Source organism: Neopelma chrysocephalum, unplaced genomic scaffold (genome assembly GCF_003984885.1).
Source record: "Neopelma chrysocephalum unplaced genomic scaffold, ASM398488v2 Primary Assembly neopelma1_23, whole genome shotgun sequence".
In the NCBI taxonomy this organism is placed as follows: domain Eukaryota; kingdom Metazoa; phylum Chordata; class Aves; order Passeriformes; family Pipridae; genus Neopelma; species Neopelma chrysocephalum.
The window spans coordinates 20,138,345-20,161,773 of record NW_020897691.1 but is presented as its reverse complement, the minus strand read 5'-3'; the positions used below and the strand labels follow the sequence as shown (position 1 = coordinate 20,161,773).

Here is a 23,429-nt window from a genome sequence, read left to right as displayed (position 1 = left end):
TCCTGATTATTTCTTTTTTTCAAGAGTTAAGTCATTGAAGTATATGTTTTGTTTAATAGTCTGCAGAAGGCACCCTGGTAACTGTGTAAAAACAATGGCTGTAAACAAAAGTCAAGCTTTACCCATGTAAAATTATACAAAACAGAAAAAAAACCCTTCCCAGTTTACCTATGTCCCAATAATGGACAGAATTACTCAAGAGTAGGAACATGTGAAATGAATGACTTCCATGATGAGAAATGATGATGTACATATGCATTACCTCCATGCATTTGTGATGAATTCCTAACCATTACAGGCCTGTTCTTCCCGATGTTACCTTACTCAGTTGAAACTGCTAGCTACCACTTGTTGTACACACCTGGAAAAAGTTTATTCTTTTCTCCAAAACTCAGCTTTTACTGTGCAGTTTTGTGGAAGTTGGAGTTCTTGCATTAAAGAGGGTGTACAACTGATTTCGTGCACCTGAACACTGGCTTGAGCTTTGTTTTTTGAGCTTTGCCTGTTCCTCCCTACACTACCCCCTTCCCCCCCCCTCCCCATTCTTCACATAACTGGGCCAGAAACTGACTAAAACGAGTAGAGAGGTCAAGGTAGCTGCTCAGTTTTTCACACAAGTTCAGAGAAGCAAAAATATATGCAGAGGATCAACTATCTCATGGTAGACTTCATGTGAAGTTTGTTCCATTCCTTTACAACAGCCTACCTTTCATTAAAAAAGTGAATTTATTGGTGTTTTTACAGGCAAGTAAGTTCAAAACCAGTGATGAGAAACAGCAAACATCAGCATTCCCTGCTAGCCAGGGCTCCAGAATATGGCTCACTTTATGGCAGTCAGTTGTAAAGTCCAGCCCCACTGGCATGGCAATTGCTTAGGAGTTAATTGAGGTAGAGCTATAATCAGTCCCTTTTCTCCCAGCGCAACCCATTTCAGCAGTTCCTTGTAGCCAGCCAGCTTTACCTAAGATAGCAACATACACTATAATTAGAACAATGCCTTTTCAAAGTGTATATAATTGCAGTATTGACAAAATAAATATTGATCTATAGCTACCTTTCTAACCAATTATCCTTAAATGCCACTTACCAACCAAATGAGTGATAATTATTAAAGGTAATGGAAAAATACTTGCAATGTAGAAATGGAAGTACAAGTAATAAAGCTAGTCATGCTGGGTCTTGAGAAGTAGAAGGTAAACAAGCACCTTTCAGAATTATTTGGGATGGGATTTAGGTCTAAGCAGGGATCTAGGTGCTACAGTACAGAGCTTTGTATCACCTATTTCTGAAATGCCTGCTTCCCATGGTGGAACTTGTAGTCTTGAATGAGCATCACTGTTTCTTACAGAGTGCAGCCAGGTACCTCAAAAAAGCTGACCTGAATAACCCCCTCCCACTAAAACCACACAAATAGGTTTATGGTGACACTCCTTCTTAGGCAGCTGGTGACATGCTGGAGCAGCTGAAGACCAGTCTCTACTGCTGAGGAACAGTACACTCTTGTGCACATGGAGTCTAGCTGCATCTCCAAAAGTCAAGATGCATCTCCATTACTTTTGAAATGACTCTTTCTTCCTTATCACAGAGCTATCTTGGCACCTATTAGACTATTTTCATATAGAACTAGACCAGAAGCAGCTCTAATGCATTTCAGCAGCTAATGGACATGAAGTGCACGACACCAGAACAGAGCTAAGCCAAAGTGAATCTCCCTCTTAAATGCATAGAGTTGATACCAACCTCTGCTTCCATTGGGCCATACTTCTTTCTAGAGTAGGTGTGGCATCAGTGTCCTCAATTTCTGACCTCCACTTGGTGTAAGATGAACATCTAGGGTCACACTAACTTTTTTTTAGCCTCCCTGGCCAACAAAAACTTCTGTGTGCATTCCCTCTGTGCAAGGCTTTAACTTGAAACAACTGCACCATTACAGCAACTCCAATATCACCAAAGTCACCAAAGTGAGGATAGCTACTTATAAAGCAAAGTCATGCCAAGTTAGAGTCTACACAGGAAACAGGAGAAGCAGCACAGTTTTTTCCCTGCTACTTGGCCTCTTCATGATTCTTAGTTTGCAAGCTAAAACATATCCCAGCAACATCTCAGTCTAACTTTGTTAGTTGGAGAAGAAACATCCCACTGGAAGTACTATGACAAGGAGGTCTGAGAACTAAAACAAATATTTTGCTGGATCTCTTCCAACGTACTCTGTCCTAAGAGCTATGCATTCCTAAAGATGCCAGAAACTTAAATAAACATGATGGAACATGACAAATCCTAGAGGGAAGGGCACATGTATGTGTCTGTGTGCTGTCTTTTACCTGTGTTTCTCCAAGCTTAGCCTGTGGCTCACCAAGTTCCAGAATCCCAGAGACTGGCCAGTTAAGGAAGACAGCACTGACTGTCCCTTCTTTAGGGCTGAAAGTGTACCTGGTTGGAAACGGGGAACAGAAATGCATGTCAGTTTTTCTGTGTAAATTTTCTGAAGTGCTACATAAGAGTGTTTCAAGATTAGAAAAACAGATTTGAAAAGTCAGCATTAGTTACATTTTCACCCACATAACCATCTTTTCAGATGATTTATACCCTTTAATAAAGTACTGCTCCTTGAAAATGTGTTCCAACAAACTAGAGGTAATGGAAACTATTAACTGAATTCAGAGGTAAACATCTGTAGTAACTTTAGTACACATGTAACTCTCTTCTGCTCAGCCATATAGGAAGGAGATACTTGCAGGAGAAGGGGAATCCTTAACAGAGAATTGTAGGTTATATTCAGAAAAACGTGCTAATTCACATCTATACACCAACATACAGACTAAAAAAATTTAACAAGTATGTGCAACAATAGAGCTTCCACCTTGCATAGCTAGTTTTTGAAAATATTATTTTCAGCATATACTATCTGCACTATTGCCATTGGAAATCTTGTAGCATACCCTCGAAACATACCTCCCTCCTTCCTTCATTTAGCTACAACTTTTTATTGCTCTTGAAAGTGATTTACTAAACAGTCAGCAGTTCAGCATCTCCCGGCTAGAGCCAGATGGCCAAATTTTACTGGGAACAGGAGTAAAAAGGCCCACTGAGACAGAGAAGAGGGACAAGACCAAAACCCTGATGGATCATTAAGGCGTTACAGCAGCTACAAGTCACAAAGGCTGAGAGGAGTCCAGAGACCAGCTGTATTTAGTGACCAAACAATTGCTGTTATTTTCCCATGCATTTTTACCTTAAAAAAATGCAGAATATGCTAGACTGGTTTCTAGTTTCTTCCTCTCCCTTTTTTCTCTTTAAACATCAAGTGACATCAAGTATTCCTTTCTACAGATAAACACTTCATAGCAATTTTATATTTCCAGATTTGTATATTCTTTGTTTCTGTTGCCAACTACACTAAGAAGCACAAGATCACTAAGGAAATGTTTGCAGTCTTCCCTTCAGCCTCAGCATCATCCCAAAACTACAGTCTCTACCTACAGCTTTATACATACTTCTGTTTGTAGTTACTTAAACTGACAAAGGGATTAACTTCTTCACCACATACAAACTAAGATGGTGACTTCTGTAGCATCAAGTCATTAAGAATTTCAAAGTTTCACATACATTGGTGCTGCTTTACATTTTGATTCAGTAACCTTACCACACTTCTGGTGTGACCGAGTCGTTCTGTGCTCTCCACGGTTTTGTTCCATAGATGGCCTCTCCATTGACCTCCAGCCAAGCACCCATCTGCCTCAGGCGCTCCTCGAATATAACAGCGATGCGACCATCGTGAGTGGGCCCGATATTCATCAAGAGATTTCCCCCACAAGACACTGTTTCTACAAGTTGCTGAAATGTTTTTCAACACACAGAGCATATGATTACGACTAATGAAATCACACATCTTAAGTACTTTCTAAAGTCTGCCATGCTGCTTCAGAACTATGAACCAAATGAGTTACGTTATTGCTGCACATTGAGACTTACGGGGGTCATCCCAACAGTCAAAATAAAATTTAGGCTCCTGTAAAACAAAGCTCTGATGACAAGCTGTACATCAGAAAAAAGCTCAAAATATGTTCTTGCACCAATATATCATTAGAATCAGATCCTACACATTTTTAACATTTTGACTGCTGCAAGAATGTCATGAGGGTTTTACTGATAGAACAGACAGATGATTTCTCTGCACCAAAGTAGAGTAAGGCTAACAATTGCCACTTCATCTTTACTGAAGCTTAGAGAAGCAACTTCCTCTGTTCTTCCTCTGTTTGATGCTCTCCCTATTTTGCAGAAACATCTGTAAAACACCAGGAAGCCTTCTACAGAGTCTGTAAAATTTGTGTTCACATCCACACTGCCCTCCAGAGATCATGGACTGAGATGCACAAGTCAGAGAAACACAGCTGGAGACAAGCTGCCAAATGAATTCAAACCTTTTGCTTCTGAAAAGAGGTTACTTCAGTTTGTAATTGTCTTTTGCAAGGACAGTACTAGAAACAGACTTAGATTAAGCAACCATAACAATCAATCTCCCCCTCACTAGCTGAATTGTGCAATTAAATGCATTTTTCTGAAAGGCTGGTCATCTTTCTTTCAGTTTTCCTAAGCTTCACATCTTTTTTAATACCTTAGACTAGCAAAGGGAATCGATATTCTACTATGACCAGCTGTCTGCATCTGCTAATGTTTACCTGTATGTCTGTATAGAAAGTTTCTTGCTACAAGGTAAAATGACTATTGAGTCATAAACTAACTGTAAAGGGGAAAAGATGTAGCCTTCAATCAGGAGTTCCTAACCAGGAGCTGTGAAACTGCAACTGTTTGTTTCTCATCAACTTAAAGGTGCAGTTACCAGAAAAACTTAGTGGAAAAGGTAATTATGAAACTGTCCAGATCAATCCTTGGCCAGTTACTCATAGGGGAAATGGCTTCTAAGAAACTCACTGAATTCCTACTAGATAAACCTTTCCCTTAGTAATTTCTATAAAATTAGTAAGAATTACAAGGACATTCCATCCTGTCAGTGTTAGGCTGCAAATGAACAAAATGGTTTATTATTTCATCGATTCATTATTCAATTAAAAGAATACTTTTTAGATAGAGACAAGTACATGATAGAAATGTCACACTGCTTAATATAAAAACTAGGAGAGAGAATCAGAAGTTGCAGGCAACTCCTCTGCCCCACTGTACCTTCACCAAGTCCTCAATGGTGAGGTAGTCACTGAGCTGCGCATCCCTGCGGTACCCCCACGACCTCCTGTCGATGGTCATACAGTTCTCCCACTTGTGAGGCAGGAGGTGACCAGGGTTGTACCGATCACTGCAGGTGTAGTAGCCGCCGTGAGTACAGATGCTGCCAACTCCCCAGCGGTCATTGGTTACAACTGTGTCTCGGACTGGGCTGGAAACAGAGAAATTTTATTATTTTTGTTCTGTAAAACGCAGTCACAGCCAGCGTAAACCCTTCCCACACACACCCCTCCCAGACACTAACATTTTGGATGACTTCCGTACTACTCATTTATAGATTAAGTGCAACATCAGGAATTCTATTCTCATCCTTTCCTAGTAAAAGGTCCAGATCGGCATTTCTTAAGAAATATGCTCCAGACTTTTGTAGGAGCTCTGCCAGGAAACAACCTGCATTTCACATCCACTGCCAGATGTTCAGTCTACAATGAAAACAATGTACCCATATTCTCAAATTGTCCTTCTATTCTGTTTCTGTGCAGCAGAAAATATTTAGGAAAGGCTGTGATTAGGCAGAGTAGCCAATACCACCTTAACTGATTAATTTGCAAATGTGTTTTAAAAATATGAAACAGTCTTTTTCTAAAGCAAGCTTTGATAATTCTAGGGAAGATCTGAATTCTGTATTTCAGGAAAATGAATATTTTGTTAAGTCCTCTAAAGTAGAGGTAACAGGTTCCATAAAATAAAGTAAAACAAACCAGACTGAGAGCAGAATTTTAGATAAGGTGCTAAGGCAGTATCATTATGTACCTGTCATTATACAGCCAAGCCAAGAAACCAGTGCTGTTCCAGTAAGTATCTGGAGCATTTCCATTCCCATCAGACCAAATTATTTCTGGCTGGTACTTGGTCACAATTTCATAGAGTTCTGGTAATGATTTACTAGTTGGAAACTTTCTTGTCTTAAAGACATCGGTGGCATCCTCAAGGAAGAGAGGATTAAACCATTCAAACAGGGAATGGTATAACCCGAAATGCAAGTTAGTCCTGTTTCTAACAGATGCTGCTAGTTCAGCAACAAGATCCCGCTTCGGTCCCACATCAACAGCATTCCAGTTCCAAGAATATTTGGACCCCCACAAAGTAAAGCCTGAAAAGAGAAAAAATGAAGGATAAGAAAGAGAAGAAGAAGAGGGGAAGTTATAGTTCCTCTTTCTGGAAAGTGGTTTGGAAGTGTGTTGCAAAAAATAATAAAAATTATATTTGTAATAATATTGTTATTGTGGTATAAACTGTGCCTATCATTGTGCATAAACAGATTATAATAGTCATAACATCAGAATACCATGCCAGATATGTTTATGTATTTTTCTATACATACATATATCCTAAGCAGTTCTGTACTGCTTAGGATAATTATTCCCTCTCTAGTTATTCACTTCATTCATATGTGCCAATTAAATTAATTAGATGATCTTTAAGGCCCCTTCCAACACAAACTATTCTATAATTCTATGAAATTAACCAAAAATACAGCAGCTTTTGAGGCATATATGTTTTTGCAGAAAGTATCAATGTGAACTGTAAATACACAAAAACTGGAAGATAAAACTCTTTCTCAGCTGCAGCAAGCACAAGCTATCATTTGCATTCAAAGACTCTTCTCTCTTCTGTTTCCCTCTTATGCAAATGTTCACTTTTCATTCGTCTTGGTATTTATAGCAGCTCAATCAACTACTCAGTACATGTATATAAGCAGAGCACAAAAACTCCTGAAACAGATTTTAAAATATCAACATTAAATATCAGGAGTCAGGAAGGATTTGACATTTCAGACATCTAGCAATCCTAGCACAAGCACTTAAAATACTACTGCACTGCAGACTCAGACCACTGCCAGACAAGCTCCACTCTCACCTTCAAACTGCTTTAGACTCACTGCCTAATAAATCTTGTGACATTTTTGTGAACTGAATATACACAATTGTATCGACTAGACAAACAAGCTAAAAATTCATGCCCAAGGCTACAGGACAGACTAAATGAATCATGATTCTTTTGAAGATTCTTGGGAATTTCACCACAGGCATCATCAAGATCAAAATTTATGTGTATCAGAGCTGAGATAAAAATTTACAAGTCACAAGTTGCCAGTCTTGAACCCACATCTCCCCAAAGACCAAAAACATTCATTAGCTGTACTTGTCATATTGCATCCTATTATACTTTATTTGATACCAGCCACTTTCTTTTTCTTTATTTTTCTCTGCAAAGCATCTTACAACCACAGTGCTAAAAATCAATTGTGCCTGTAAAGCTACAGACCCAGTTCAAGGTTTTGGCTTCTATGAGCTACATCAGGAAAAGCTATACCTTGTGAACCTTTCTAACTCTGAAGTTGACTCCCAGAACATACCCCTAAATTCCTTACAGAAACCTACAGAGCTCATTAAGTGCCTGCATACAGCAGCTCTCCATATGTTAAAGAGTGCAGAATTCACTTTTATGGTTCTTTCAGCAATAAATTGCACTATGGCTACTGCAGGAAGCTCAGCTGCCACCACCACTTCAGGTTGTCTTACCTACAGCAAGAAACCAGTGGCACAATTTATTGTTCCTTCTATGCAAGCTCCATGACCTCAGCTTCTGTGTTAGAGTCAGGAAAATGACTGCACATTTCTTGGGTAGTTTTTTTCCTCTTTGGCTGCAGTAGGACAGGTAAGCCTGCCTGACTTTATCTATCTTAGCAAGCAGGAAAGTTACCTGCTTTTTTCTTCCGTTGACAGAAATGCAACAATTACTAACATTCACAAAGCTTCCACTTACCTTCATGATGTTTTGAAGTTAAGACAACATATTTTGCACCTGAAGCCTTCAGAATATCTGCCCACTGGTTAGGATCAAAGAATTCTGCTGTAAACAGTGGCCCAAAATCTTCATAACGGAAGCCAGGTGGGTAATTGGCCTCCATAAATTTCACATAGGGCTCTCTCTTTTCCTTCTGCCAGTACCACCTACAAAATACAGAACAAAACATGTCTGCTAATGTATTTTTAGACAAAGAAAAGAGAGTTGAAATCATTAGCTCCTATTTGAGTTAACACTGAGAGGCAGAGGCATTGGAAGTACACGACACTAGCAATAGGACAAAATTGCTCCAAACCAGTATTAATCACCAAAGATTCACTTTTCTCTATCCTATTTGTTCATGCTCTACATCTTTGAAGCACTCCACTTTGAAAAGGTCCCAGGATTTCATTTGAAGCAATGAAAAAAGCAGCTACACTTTGAGAACGGAAAAATGACAGTCTTGGTCAGTACTCAAATTCCAAAACCATACTAGAGAGAGCATGCACAGACAGTCCGTGTAAGCAGCCCAGGTGGCATGAGAAATGCCCTTTTTCTGAAAAAAATGACTCATCCTCCTCAGGTCTCACACCTCAGCCATCAGGCACCTCTGCTCTGCCACCTACATTGCAATTCCTCCCACCTACAAACATGTGGACCAGCAGCTTTACCTTTCTGACAGTCCCAAGTCCTCTAAACCAAATGCAGTTGATTGACCAGATGCCCACAGTCCCAGGGCAGGAGAGAGCTGTGACCAGTGTGCTACAGCCACTGCACAGGTGAGGCTCTGAACCAAAGGCACCCTACTAGAAGCCACGTCCTGCAACAAAAACCTGACATACACTTAAAAATGCACCTCTGTCACAGTCTCTAACATGCAGGCACACATCTACCTACCAGGGCACTTGGATTTAGCAACTAGAAGGAAAAATAAGCTGATGATCTCTTTTCACCTTCCACCTGGCAAAAACAGGGACAGTTTCTATCCTGTGCTTCTCTAAGACAGTGACTGGTATTGTCTCTATTCCAACTGGGCTAGTCCACAGCAGGGCTTGGAGCTCTGCTCTGTGTTCAAGGTTGGTTCTCTTGCCCTCATCATAAGCAGAGATCATAAATCACCAATAGAGCGATATTTATTTTCAAGTTGCTCCCTTCCCTACTGAGCAATGAAAGAGGAGCTTCAGAAACACCACACAACAGTCCTTACTGCACAAACAGCCTTATTGCTGGACGCCTTCTAACAACAACATACCATATGACTGCTAATACATACAGAGAAAAGGGCCTGGAACCACTCACCTTTCTGTGAATGAAGCCAAGCAGCAAAGATCCTGTTCTAGCAAGAACATACATGAAAACAGATATCAAGTGAAGGAATAAAACAGGCCAGAATCTAAATGTTTGAAGTATGTTTCTCTCTCCTATCATGAGCTGGACTCTGACCTCAGTTCTTTAAGACATAATAACTGTCTAGATATTGTTGTAACCTTCCCAGACTTCATCATAAACTGAAACAACCTCTGACAGCCAACAGGGAAAAAACTCAGAAGAAAGAGGCCAAGACAGCTTTTCTCACTGAAAGAATGGAGAAGTAAAGGGAGGGGAAGAGGGGAAGGAATACGAGGAAAAGGGAAAATAACAAAACAAAACCAAATGAACACTCCACCCCCCCCAAAAAACCAACCAACCTCTGATTTCAAAGTATGTAATTGCATAAATAAACGGTAACATCCTTGCTTCTCTTCCTTTGTCACGTGGTTTGCTAACATGAGCACTTCCACGCTGACATGATTAGATTCTAGAAACATCCTTACCAAGGCCATGCAGCTGCTAACAAAGGACCTCAGTCGTCTGACTGCACATGCTGCTAGGAGGCCTGAAGCAGCTCTACACCCACATGTGCCTAAGGATCAGAGACTCCAGGAATATAAAAAGCAACTTCATCAACTACATTAGAGAGTTCTGAGGTCTTTTTAAAACAACAACGAAGACCAAACGCTTGATCCTGAATCTGTGCACCACTATCAGATCACAGCACTCAGACTGAGGCTTGAACCCAAACCTAGCTCTATCACCCCCCACAAAAGCAATTTATTAGTAAATGGAGTCTACCTTAAAAAACTGCTGAAATCCTCGAATATAACTGAACAAACCAAATATTGTCAGAAAACAGTTGTTTGTTTAGATCTCTGTTGGTTTGTTTTGTGAACATTGCATTTAAGGTTCACCATAGCTCTGCCACAGAGCTGCTATCTTCATATTTTAAATGATAATGTGACTCACTTGAAATCACACAGGAAGTACTTGGTACAGCATGGAAAGATGAGAGCAGAAATATGCTTACAGCCAAAGGGCCTGAACCAGTGAACACTCACAAAACAAAAGTTTTACTGAGCCTCTGAACTGAAATTACTTAGAGGATCAGAGCCTTGGACTCTCTTAAGCGGAAAGCAGTCTTGAATAATAGTAATAATAAAGGAGAAGAAAACCATCAACAGCACAAAATGTGCACAAGAAAACGGCAGGCTCCTTGCTAAGTAAGGGCAGCAATGGGCTCCTGCACTCCCCACAGTGCTCCAGCAGCTGTACCAGGCTGCTCCAGGGGATGGGAGATCCTCAACGCCTGTTCCCACAGGGGAGAACTCCTTCATTCAACCCTTCCAGGTGGTCCTGGAGAGATCTCCTGCCACTCAACCAACCACCTCTTTCACCAACAGCAAATCACATCTCTCAGCTCTGTGAGATCAGATCTTTCCTTAATTTAGTTTAATCAGTCAAGGTATTCAAGTTTCAGGTCTGAGCAGGCAGATGGTCAGACACACCAGAAACACATCAAACTGTGCTTCCTTCGAGAAGGCGCATGGAGGCCTTGGCCTTGGCCGGACATAAACCTCTTCCCACACACCTGAGCTCCAGGGTCAGCCTGCTGAGGGTCTCTAACCCAAACCTCCGCTGTACCGGAGTGGACACACCCATCCCCGCCTGCCCTAGGAGCTGCTTTCCAAACAAACCCCTCGGACCGCTGGTACGACCCGTCCGCGGCAGCTGTTCCGGTGCGACCGAACACCGCTCGCCGCAGCTCACCAGAACCACTCGCTGCCGAAGCTGGGCACCGAGAACACGCCCCAGTGGATGAAGACGCCGAACTTCGCCTCGTCAAACCAGGCAGGCAGCGGCCGGGCGTCCAGCGAGCCCCAGGTGGGCTCGTACCGGGGCCGCGCCGGCAGGAGCGCGGGCAGCCCCAGCAGCAGCAGCGGCGGCAGCAGCGCGGCGGGGCCGGGCACCCGCGACATGGCGGCGGCGCGGCCGCGGGAGAGTGGCGGCTCCGCAGGGCAGGGGTCGCGGCGCTGCTCGGCCGGGCCGGGCCGGGCCGGGCCAGGCCGGTGGAAGGGGGACACTGGCGGGGCTAGGCGGGCTGTCCCCGCCCCAGCGTCCGCCCCGCCGGGCCCGTGGCCCGCCGGCCGGAGTGCAGCCGGACCCTGGCTGTGCCCCGCCCGGCGCTCAGCCGGCACCGCCGCCCCTGTGCGCCTCCCTCTCCCTGCCTGCCGCCCGGGGTCTTGTCCCCATCGGTGCCGCTTTATCTGCCTGCTCGATCACAGATTGCCCTCTGGATTTTACGGGTTTTAAGAAAATGAAGTAACTGGCTTGTGCCTCGGCCGACATCCCGCCGTACTTCCCTCGGACTCCCGCGGCTCCTCCCCTGGGAGCACCGGCCTCCCCGCAGCGCTCGCCCGAAAGCTCCTGCCGGGGTCTGCTAGATCTACAGCCGGATCTAGGGCTGAGCTTTGGATCTGCAGCCAGAGTCTGCTCCAAAGGTGGCCTCGGCAGCTTGCTGGTTTTGCCCTTTCCGCCTGCTTCCGTCCACAGGCTCAGCTTCCCTGCCCTTCCCAGGAAGGACAGCGTGTAGCAGTCATCGCTCTGCAGCTCCTTCCAGCCGACTTGTACGTGGTGGCTTCCAGGGTAGAGAGGTGCCCCAAAGCCTGTCAAGGAGATATTTCTTTGATCATTAGAATGGCCTGTGCTGAAGTGGTCTTGATTCAGTAGATGAAACTTGGCGTTTGTGATGCGGATAACGGGTGGCAGGCACGTGTTAAAAGATGCATCTTCCAGCAAATTTGTTGCCAGGACTGATGCTTGTCCAGTCTTTTCTGATGCCCGAATTCTGTATTTTTGCTTCAACCCCCAGACATCATGGGACAGCCTTTGTAAAATAATTTGGTTTAATCAGCAAATATGAATGGAAATGTCTTTAGCAATGTCATCAGAACAGTTGAAAATGAATGACCAGGCAACTGAATTAATCTCTCTCCAGCTGGGAAGGATGTATACTTTACTGCTGTTCTGTGGAAACAGAGCTTCATTTTCCAGAGCTATTAACCACAGTTGTTATATCTAATTCAAAAAATGTTTATAGGGCTGTGAAAATAGGATGTGCATGATTTCGTAATATTTTCATTTATATACCTTGATGAATATATTAAGTTACAAGCAAGTAAAAACCATTGTGACTTCCATGGTATTATTCTTTCTGACTGACTGTTCACATTTCTCTGATTTACAAAAGCACTTTGATATTACAATAGGAGCCTCTTCATATCTCTTTTACATTCAACGTTGACCGACTTTGTGTCTTCTTTTGCCTTCACGCTTTTAGATGTCACTTTGCTCCTCAAAAGGAATCTTTAGATGCCTTGACCACTTGCTATGGTATCTTTTCTAGTTTATCTTTCTGTTTCTTCATGTTCTCCTTTTTGATCACACCAAAGGATTGCAGACACTGAGCACCTCCTTAAGGTGGGAATTTTCAAGCATACATTCTGAACAGCACAACAAAGTTACAAGTGCTCTGTGGCTCAAAATGTTTGGAAGGAAAAATGATTTAAAAAAAGCTCAGGTGTCTGACCCAAAGCTCACTGACCTGCCATCAACTTTGATTAGGTTTGGAGCAGGAACTGTGTATTTCAATAATGAACTTAATAACATCTTTTAAACTAAAAAAAAAAATAAATGTGGAAAACAGTAAATAGCAGTCATGAGTACACTTCTAATTAAGGCTTAAACAGGTTCAGAAAATGTCATTAGCCCACACGTGCCCAGCCACTGAAATCTCCAGTGGGGGAAAGTCCTCAGTGTACAATCACATCTGTAATGATGCAAGCTGCACAGGGTAAATAATAAAAATAGCACACTGTAAGATTTCGTGAATAACACAAGACTGGTGTCAGCAGCTGCAAAAAGCTCTCTAAGCCTGGGTACAGTGGGCCTGCCGGCGCAATGCTGGAGCCCCTGGGCTCCCATGGGAGCGTCTGTAAGCAGGGAGCTCACTGCTGTACCCTTCCAGGAGAAGCCCCTGCCTCTCCCTCTCATAGCACAGTCCTGCTGGGAAAGTTCTGTGGCTAAGGAAGGAACAGGCTGGTCTGTCAGCAGAGGGAAGGAGAGGGAATAATGAAGGCAATTTTCTGGGAGATGCTAAGCAGAAGAGACCTTTTGACCTGACTAATGGCTGACATACGAGACTCCTGTACTGGATCGATTGCTTGGACAAAGGGAAGGGTGCCTGCATGGTGTGACTGCTGGGAAGACTGCAAAACCACTGTGCCTGGGGAGCTGTGTGGGACTCGGCATTGAGAGGAAGGCACTTGCATGCCTGGGTGGAAGCAGAAACCAGAAACTGAATTTCACATGGACACATTTCAGACTCGATAGGTTTTGATTCAGACACGGGGAGTGGTAGTTGGTAGTTGTGGTAATTGTTTTAATACAGCCTGAATGCAACTTTCATGTTAGATAGCTGGATAATGCAGCACTGGATGTGTTAAAAATATGGGGTGCAGTCCTGTCTGTCTTTGCCATTGTGGCTTCAGGACAGCAAGGATTTTATTCAAGGTAGAATATAATATGATTTGCCTGTAAAAAGCAGTATAAACATTAAATATCCTTTTAAAGATCCATCTTGCTTAGAAGTGTTTCTGTAAAATACCAGAAAGTGAAAGCACAGAACTTGATTTTGTTTCTGCTTAAGTCTGTGTGACTGATTTGAAAGGCAGGAGAGTACCTTCCTCCAAGAGTTAGTGGAGTAAAGCCCCTTGCGTGCAACCCAATCTTTAAGAAAGATAGGGGGGAGATATTTGACTCATCGCTCTCCTCGCTCTTTTGCAGGGGTGCGATGCCTTGTGCAACCTCCTGCTTTTGCGGGGGGAGGGGGGAGGGCACCCTATTACACAAAACAGAACTGGCAATGTGGTTTGCTTGGCTCTTTTTAACTGACTCTCTTTTTCTTTTTTTTGTTTCCCCGAGAGTTGGAAATGACGGGAGCGAGGAGCATGAAGACACCCCGGGGGATGGGGGCATCCGTGCACCTACCCCTCCACTTCGCTTTGCTCCTGTGCAAACACAAATTTTATGTTCTCAGAGATCCAAAAGGTCGACGGCGTCCCTGCGGGGCGGTCGGAGGAGGGAGGCGGCTCTTCCTCTACAAACTTTCCCTGTCCCCTCCCTCGCTGCCTCTCTCCCTCCTCTCCTCCCTGCAACTCTCGGCTCCCGGTCGGCGATGGCTGAGAGGCCGGGGAGCAACGGGGCAGCACTGCTGCCCGTCTGGTCCTTGCCCGGTCCCCGCGGCCGCTCCCAAAGCGACATCTCCTCCTTCTCCTCCTCCCGGAGAACCTGTCTGCTGCGGTCCATCGTGGGCGGCTCAGGTAAGGGGGAAGGAGGGAGGGAGAGACCTCCGAGCCGAGCTGAACTAAAGAATTTGGGAAAAAATATCCTCCTCCACACCCTGCCCAGCTCTCCCAGACCCAGGACACGGTGGGCAAAGTGTGCGTCTCTGGTTTACGTGCTTAATCTACTCCTTAAGATGATGTTCGGAAAGTTCCTGGCTTATCATACCCGTGTTCTCACATCTAAATGAATCCTGGTAACGCCACGGGTACCCACCCGTTTGACAAAGCATCTTTGACTGCAAGGGCAGAAAAGTTCCAGGAAAGCTTCTGGGTGTATTGCCAGGACATCAAAACTTCTCATCCTGCCGCTTCACACATTACACTTCAGCTGCATGTTAGAATTTTACCTCATGCACTTTTATCTGTTTCTTGATTTTCATTAGTAGGTGAGGCAAAAAAAAAGTGTAAGTCAGTATTCCACCGTCTTCCTTCGGGAGGTAACCACTGCAAGTGCCCACGGGATGATATGGGGGTGGAAGCTGGACCTTTGGGACAGAGTAGGCTTCCTGCAGGATTCAGAATAGCTTTGCTGTGTTAAATGAGAGGAAGTGACGACCCTAGTTTACAGTGCAGATATTTGAAAGTGGCCGAAGTCCCTGGGCTGTGCTTTACTCAGTCTGTTTCCTGAGGTAAGGCATTAAGGAAAATTAAATTCTGGTCTCCATAGGGCTGAGTAAATTTTGAAAATGTGTGCTTGCCTGGTTGCAAATCAGCCCTGTATTGACTAGAACGAGGCTGTAGGCATGTACATCCCTGGTGATGTCGATACTTTGGATGCACTCCCACACTACTGCACAGAACTACACCACCATCAGGGAAGCTCCAGAATGCACTGAGAGACCTCTTCTGCTGCAGCACAAATAAGGCACTGCAGTGTGTGTTTGAGTCTAAAATGGACCACAATGTCCTCTTATGTTTGCTCCTTAGGGAGTCTTAAGATAAAGCAGACCATGTGCTTGGGGAGGTTCAAGTATACAGGCTATGCCTGCCTGATGAGGAGAGAAGGAGTGAAAACTTGCTTAATCACATAGGAGCAAGTAGATTCAACTTGTGCAGCCAGAGGCTGCAAGCAAAAACAACTCTATGTGCCAGTTTCTGTATAATTTTTTGCTCTACCTTTTTCTGTGTCTACTTAAAAGTTAGTCCGTGAAGGACATTTGGGACAGGGAGGAGGTAGGAGATTCCAGTGACTTGTCCAAATCAGAAAGGGCTACTTTTTGCTGTAAGGTGTATTTCAGCACTGCCTGGAATAATATTGCATGAACAACACCCTATGACTTGATGTGTACACCCCGGATCCAGAGGGATTGACACAGAAGGATTGTCACAGAGGTTGACAGGATTGAGACCATGTCAATGTTAGACTATGTTTTTCGTTGGCTTAACTACAAAGACTACTAACAATGAGCTGGGTTCATTATGAGATACTGGCAAATCCAATGGAAGTAAAATGATGGTGTTTTCAAAGATGTGTTGTTATTTGTAGTTTCTTACACACAACATTTAGGCCTCCCTGTTGCCCTTCTTGGTTTTTGAGGATTTGTCACTTCCTGCCAGTAAGTGACAAATGCTGCTTTCTCTGGTTTTTATTTTTTAACATATTTTCTTTCATTCTGTATTTTCTCCATTGCTGCTTCCTGTATCTTTTTCCAGCTGCTCATTGGATGCAGCAAAAACACATTCTGCCACACAAGTGTTGATTCCCTCTTTAAAAAGGAAAGTATGCATTAAAGATGCAAAGCTGTTTAATTTTTAATGTGGTGGTTAGAGAATTGGTTTTATACTGAGGTGCCATTAAAATAACCTGCTTTTTCATTCCCCCACTAACCTAGAGACGGAAATGTGAAGCACTTAGAGAAACAAAGAGGCAATATTTTTTTTTCTTCTACCTTTTTCTCTAACCATACCATTTGATTAAAGCAGATCACTCATTTACATCAGATGTTACCTGTGCTCCAGCTGCTGCATTTGTAGAAGAACAATTTGCATTTTAAATAACCTGCAAAATGTTTGCTTGCCGCCTGTTCCTGGGCTGAATCACTTGCAACTGTTGAAGTCACAAGTTGCAGTTTCTGTTGAATATTTGTCTTCATTTTCTAGATCCTGACACCAGTTCTGCTGAGAAGACATTGTTTCCTCTCACACCATCAGTGATAGGTTGGTACCCCATAGGTGGTTCACACTGTCATTTATTTTACCACCTCCTAATTCACCATTCTCAATGCAGGATCTGTGAAGAGGCAATATTTTTAGAGACCCTTCTAGATAACAGAAATATAACAGATTTTTTTAAAGCAACTTCGGCAGCAGCTCATAAAATTCATCTGTTTGTTATTCTAGGTCAGTACTATATGTATCTTGATAGTGCAGTGAGGCTGGTCTGGTGGTCCCCATGTTTATGCTGTCTATGCTTTATTACCACCAGTTCTTCTTCTGCTATTCTTACACATTGACAGAAGCAACTTCCTGGTATCACTTTACAGCATCTCACTTCATTAGCTGCCATCAAGTATGTGATGACAATATATTTTCAGGATTTTCTTCTTAAAGCTGGCCTTTTCTTTTAGTGTTAGTAGTAGAAGATTACTTAATTTCTCTCTCTGGGCTCTCACCTTACCCATTATTTTGTGAGAGCTTTATCTTCCAACTCTTTTTTTATTTCTCGTAACCCCTAGGAAGAATAAGGTGAACTTCATCATGAGTAAAAGTGGCATGACCTGGAATTTTGATTTAGGCCCTGAAAAAGTGCAATGTCAGAAAAGTTCAGAGGCGGCATACCTCTAGTTTGTTGTGGCAGGCATAGCGTGTGCATCACTTCAACGTTGTGGTACGCCCCACCTGACAACTGGCTGGTTTGCCAGGGCATCTAAAGGAGACTGGTTAAGAAAAACTTACTCTCCTAAATTTCAGAGCAACACCAGAGGCACTTGAAGAAAGCTGCTTGAATTACATACCTTTAAGCAGCCTTCCATGTCTAGTGACTAGATTTAAACCCACTTTAAAGGTGGATCAAGTTAGTCAATTTTCTTGATTTGCCCAGCATAGATGGGGACTGAACTGCAATTGAAACAAAGACCCTGCTCAGATGCTTTCCCAGAGCTCTTCCAAACTCTAGATTATGTGGTTATGGGGCTGAAGGTAGCTCTCAGCATGAGTGGTGAGTTCTGGGGTGCAGGGTGGAGGAGGTGTGCTGTTTCATATGAGCCACCTCTGTGCTCCGGTTGCAAAGCGGAGATGGCGGTTCTCTTTGTGACAGCCCTCAGGCACCAACCTCAGCTGCTGCGGTGCCCATTCTTTATCTTCATGTCTGCCTAGACAGTTTTCAGTTTGCTCTCTTTTTAGTGTTGTGGGTTTTGCTATACAGCCTTGCATTTTGTTCCGAGGGCAGTGAGGTCTGTGGTGAGGTACCTCTTGGTGAAAAGGGAACTTTACTGCTCAGACCAGAAGTCAAAAAACCACCCATCTCTACTCTGGGATTGACATTGTCATATTGTTGCAGTTCCTCTTGAGGTCTCGCTCTTTAGCAAGAAGGAGAAGTTTCAGATAATTTGTTCCATTAGTAAGAAATGCACCTTTCAGATAGAGAGGTGAACTCCTCACGTATGTTTCCATTCCTTTCATTGGTTTTTTTGAGCCTTTCTGACGTCCGACAAAAAAAAACCTACCTGAGAATTCAGACAGCAATTCATCAATACCTCAGGCTATACCCCAGATGCTGGGTTGCAGAAGAGAGTGAGAGCCAGAGTGCAAATGACAGTCCTGCCTCAAAACTTGTACACGCCGGGATTATTTTGGGAATTTTTGCGGGTTAATTTATTCAAAATGATAATGAGTAACAGCTACAATGCCATCTGCTGCTGACTCCAGAATAGGGTGAGCAAAAAGATGGCTTAAAATCCCCCAGTTAAGTGAAGAACTGGGGAAGCTTTCATGTAGTGATCAGGGCATCAAACTGGCTGATATTAGATGAGAAAAAAATTGATGATTTTTGGACTTATTTTAGCTTTTCATTATTGGAGTGCTCCATGTTGCAAACTTAACAAATGTCAGATTCTCTTCTTAGTGGACAAACTTTCTGGTTGATGCAAAGGGAACATTTTTGACAACTGAGGGTATTTGACAATCTAGAAATGGTGAAATCCAAAATACTCTTAATCTAGACGTTGGCCTGATTATCTGGGAGCATGGAATCTAGGGAAAAAAGTAAATTTTGTGTGAGTAGGTAGGTAGTTGTTAACCTTTGCCTGTATTTCCCACTGTACTTGTACTCATATTTCCCCAAATGGCTACAGATTCCAATTTCCTTATTCACCAAGTCCTACCAAGGTCTATGGGAGTTGAATTCAGCGTTTGTGAAGACGACATCAGGTGTTCTTTGTGAGGGCGGTGAGAAAGATAGTGTTTCTCAGTTCTAAGATGGAATTGATGAGGGAGAAGATTGATGCTGTGAGAGAATACCATTACTGAAGCAGCTGATTTTGGTACATCGTGTGAAAATCCGGGAGTTATGGGAAAATATCATTCTCCATTGTATCAAGCAAGACTTGTTTACAGCATAAATTGAAGTACAGAATTTTGCAAGAAGACTAAGGCAGATAATCTGAGGTAGAAAACTATAGTAGAAATTAAAACGAGTAACAATTTTGGGCGATTTAGAAACTAGACTCAGCATGACTGTATAATTTCCAAGAGACTCTGCATCCTGTCTCTAAGTCCACTTTATTATTTTTCATCAATTTGCAAATTTGAAGTATCAAGAAGAGGCAGCAAGCATAACCATATGAAATTTGACATATGCTTATAGAATCAAAGCATTTATTTCTTTATAATAATCTGCTTAGACCATCGTCCCATAATGTTAAATTCCATCCTGGTCAACCTTATATGTAACTTCAGACTGATGTTGAGGAAAAATACAGGAATCTTAGAACATTTTGTACTGCATACATTGACAAAGTTTAAGTCTGCTTGAAAACCAGGTTAATTTATAAGATAGATGTGCATGCAGGGAAGAAGTGTGTGTCAGAATATAGTCAGGCATTTCTAGTATGAGTTTATACCATAATGCATGCTAAATAAGAACCTGCCTGTTTTATGTTGGACTAAAAGATATTATTCCACACCAACTCTTGCAGAATAACTGGAGTAGGTTCTTGTTATTAGCCTAGCCTGATTAAGTGCGAAAGGGGAAACCCTGGGCACACTATGGTTTACAAATGCAAACCATGTATTCTATATGTCATTTACACATGACCCAGTTTCTGAGACAAAAACTTTACAGTCATATATTCAGACTTGGGCTCAGGCTTGAAAAAAATAAATTTCTAAATGTGATGATAATCTTCATGGTTGGCTAAGTAGAAATTGAACTGCAAACACTTGCAGCATAGGCTTTAATGTGTGTTTTGCAGCAGCTAATCAGTAGCTGAATGGGGGGATCTGTTCAGTGTTTTGCGGCTGTGTGTGTTTTAGTTTCTCAAGGCCCTTTCGCATTTAGCACTTCCTGCTGCTGTGTGGCTTCTAGTAAGTAACCATTTAATATCAGACCACATGTCAGGTATGAAGGCTGAAGAATTGATCTTAAGAGTAGCTGAAGAAAAATTTTGCTCCTTCTCTTACTGAATGTAAGCAACTTGTTAAAAAAAAGCATTTGTTTTGGTTTTAAACCCTAAACATATCATTAGTCAAATCCATCATTGTCATGAATAATTTATCTTTCTTCCCTACCCCATTCCTCATGTCCTTCTCTTTTTGCCATTATTTCCTGAAAAGCAGACACAATTTAAGGTCAAAAGACTGGGGACAGTAGGCAGATTTTTTAAAGGTTGATGAAGAATTTAAATTTTTATTTGTTTTTGGTTTTGAAGTCAGAATCTTTTCAGTGCCAGAAATCCTGTAGGATTTCAGTTTTCAATAAACCCAGTATTAGTCTTGTTTCTGAATTTTTAGTAGTTCTTATAGAATATACTTTATCATAAGGCAAACCTATCTTCAGTTATAAACTTTTCCTTTCTTTTCCCCTAGCATTTTACCTGGCATGTTGCAGGTAAAATTAGTTTTTCTCAGGTACAATCAATTGGCACAAAAGGAAAGATATATAGAAGAAAATAGAAAATCTTGACTTCAGTGTTCCAAGTTCAACCGCTTCTCACTTTATTTTTGAGATTGTAATTTTTAAATCCCACCACAACAAGGGTTGCTCTTGCTCTTCATTCATGTGGAAAGCACTGTGATCTTTCTGAAATACAAGCAGAGGTTTTAGGCAGTCAACACTTCCCTTGGTGGTGAGCTGAGAAAACTTGTTGCCCATCATGCAGTTTTGATGCAGAATTGGACTTTTAAGATGTTGTGTATAAATTCTGTAAGTACCTTTGATGTTGTTACAATTTTTGAACTTGAAAGGCTGAAGCAGTGAAATATTAGTAAATTTTATCAGTATCAAGTAGTATAAAGGGCTCAGAGGTGTTTGCACTGCTTTAATACAGCCTGAAGCTTTAAAGCCACTGCGCTTTGCAAGTTGGCTGTGCTCTCAGGTGGAGGGAGAGCTTTGTAGAGAAGAGGAGCTAAAGAGCAGCTTAAACCACTGCACTCTTTGGTGGTGAGACACTTTTCTACCCGCTCTCATTCCTCTCATGTTATTTATATATATATCTGTCACATTCTGCATTGCCCTTCCCCTTTCTCATGTTGTTGTTAAAACCACTTGGGCGTATTCGGAGAAATACAGGACCAAACAGTACGGGGCTGGGAAGGAAATGTGGAAGAGTAAGCGTTCTACCAGAGATGGGCAACGTGGTGACACTTCACATGCTAAAATACTGTGTATAAATGGCTTCTTTTTAAAATAATAATCATATTTTTACCAAATGTCTTAATTTCTTTTTAGGAAATGTGGCATTTATTAGTTATTTTAAATTAAATATGTATTTTACAGCTTGATCTAATTTTTTTAACATTATGTTATTTGCAGTATCCAGAAGAAAAACTTGTTTAGAGAGAGTGGCTTCCTATTAAAAGGAGCTGCTTTTTGATTCCTTTCAACTTCAGACATGATTTCAGTCTCACACACAAATTGTGTTGGCTACCGCTTGGGGAATTTGCCCAGTTGCACAATACCACACACTATTTCCATTAGCTGGATGCATCAGTTGGTAGCTCAGTTTTGGCATCTTTACCCAAGTTGTTCCTATTCAAACTATATTGGAAATAAGAGGCACTCATCTATCGCTTTCTTCCTGTCACCTTCTTCGCAGTCTTTCACTCCCCTCTTCTCTACTAGCTTCTTTTCTGTATTCTCCATAGCTTCCAGTAAATGTCATTTATATTGTGTTGATAGCCTAGACATTTGGTGATTCTCTGTGTAGGTCTGGTTGGGTATATGACAGGTTTCATCCTGCCCATTCGAATCTGATGCACTGAGATGTGAAGGGACTAGAAACCTACAATTAATAACATTAAGTTTATAAACTAATAATGCAATTACCTGCAATTAATAACATCAAGTAAATAAACATTATTTTCTGATTGTTACAGGGAGATAAAGGTCAGAATTTGTACAGTTTGAGCAGAGATTCATTCAATTTTACGAATTCATTGCAAAAGGCTAAAATATCTCCTAAAAATTTTAAAAGAAAGAGTTGCTAAATATTAGGAATGAGGGAGAAATGCTTCAGAGCCTTGCTAAGATAAAGGCTAAGATAAAGCTTGACACAGTGGCAAGGATCAGGAAACAGATGAACTCTGGCACAATCCTTACTTTATTTAAAGTTATCGAGTTATCTTCAGTTTCTTAGACTACAAATTTTTCCTCATAAAATAAAAGTTTTGTGAAAATAATTTTTTTTGTAGAAACAGTCCCGATTTCAGGCACATTTTTGCATTTTCAGAAGAAATATCTGACAAAATCTAAAAATAGTAAATTGTCACTTCAAAAAATTAATCTGATGTTTTTATAATTTTTCATCATACAGAAATCTGGTATAGGAGGTTTTTTCATCTAGTTTAGGGAGCAGGAACAGAAAGGCAGCAAAGAAGTGTCAGAATTTCCTTGCCACAGAAATGTTATTATCCTAAGGGACCCTGTCCACCTATACAAGGCAAGTGTAACCGCTGCCACTTTCCTTTCTTATGGCTAAATCGAAGGTTAAAATGCCTTCTTGAAAGAATAAGGGTGTTCAGTATAGCGTAGAACCAGACCACAAAGAGCGTGTTGAGCAAAGTTCTAACTTCAGAGCATGTGTATTTACTTTTCCTGTTTCTGGGGGGAGAATCACAGCTTTTAAGTTGTATCTGTGACTAATATACACAGTACTGAAGAAAATTATAGGCACCAAGTAAGAATTAGTATTGAGGTATTGTTTTGTGTCATCTACAAGCACGGTAAAGAGGGGGTTGTGGTGCATTTGCAGTTGAATGTGTCCTAATTGCAGGCCTTCTTTGTGTTTGAACACAAGCAGCTATATTTAAACTTCATGAGTGAAAAGATAATTAGCAGTCATCTGCTTGCCACTTTTTAATTTAATTTCTCTGTTGCCCTGTGTCAGGGCTGCCAGTAAATGTTAGTGGTTTAAACCACCAATGAAATTGTGACCTTTTTATCTGCAAAAAAGATGAGTGCTACCAAAGCGTAGCACAAAAAGGTGGCATCTGCAAGACGTATTTTTGAATGTTATTCTGATT

At 41.9% G+C, this 23,429-nt stretch overlaps 2 protein-coding genes across 5 annotated transcripts in view; one reads left to right on the top strand and one right to left on the bottom strand.

The window, feature by feature from the left end:
* Window positions 1-707: 707 nt before the first annotated feature.
* Window positions 708-12,089, bottom strand: FUCA2 (alpha-L-fucosidase 2). 2 transcript variants are annotated; one of them, XM_027689442.1, is made up of 7 exons: window positions 11,709-12,089; window positions 8,011-8,198; window positions 5,995-6,334; window positions 5,182-5,392; window positions 3,644-3,834; window positions 2,322-2,430; window positions 708-961 (listed from the first exon to the last, which is right to left on the bottom strand). In XM_027689442.1, exons 2-7 carry the CDS (start codon window positions 8,153-8,155, stop codon window positions 821-823), a joined length of 1,137 nt encoding a protein of 378 aa, XP_027545243.1. In that variant the 5' UTR covers window positions 8,156-8,198; window positions 11,709-12,089; the 3' UTR covers window positions 708-820. The 2 variants fall into 2 exon arrangements, with proteins under 2 accessions (XP_027545243.1, XP_027545232.1); XM_027689431.1 differs by lacking the exon at window positions 11,709-12,089 and adding an exon at window positions 11,116-11,454.
* Window positions 12,090-14,578: 2,489 nt separating this feature from the next.
* Window positions 14,579-23,429, top strand: part of PHACTR2 (phosphatase and actin regulator 2) — a 135,023-nt gene continuing 126,172 nt past the window's right edge. For all 3 annotated transcript variants that reach the window (XM_027689402.1, XM_027689373.1, XM_027689410.1), the window contains exon 1: window positions 14,579-14,726. In XM_027689402.1, coding sequence (XP_027545203.1) covers window positions 14,582-14,726 — 145 coding nt within the window. In that variant the 5' untranslated portion in view covers window positions 14,579-14,581. The remainder of the gene's footprint in view (window positions 14,727-23,429) is intronic.

Coding starts and splice junctions, on each gene's coding strand:
- FUCA2 (XM_027689431.1), bottom strand. CDS start 11,324: ATGTCGCGGGTGCCCGGCCCCGCCGCGCTGCTGCCGCCGCTGCTGCTG. Junction 5,393..5,994: donor GCTTGGCTGTATAATGACAG/GTACATAATGAT, acceptor CTCTGTTTCCAG/CCCAGTCCGAGACACAGTTG. Junction 3,835..5,181: donor CCATTGAGGACTTGGTGAAG/GTACAGTGGGGC, acceptor AAAACATTTCAG/CAACTTGTAGAAACAGTGTC.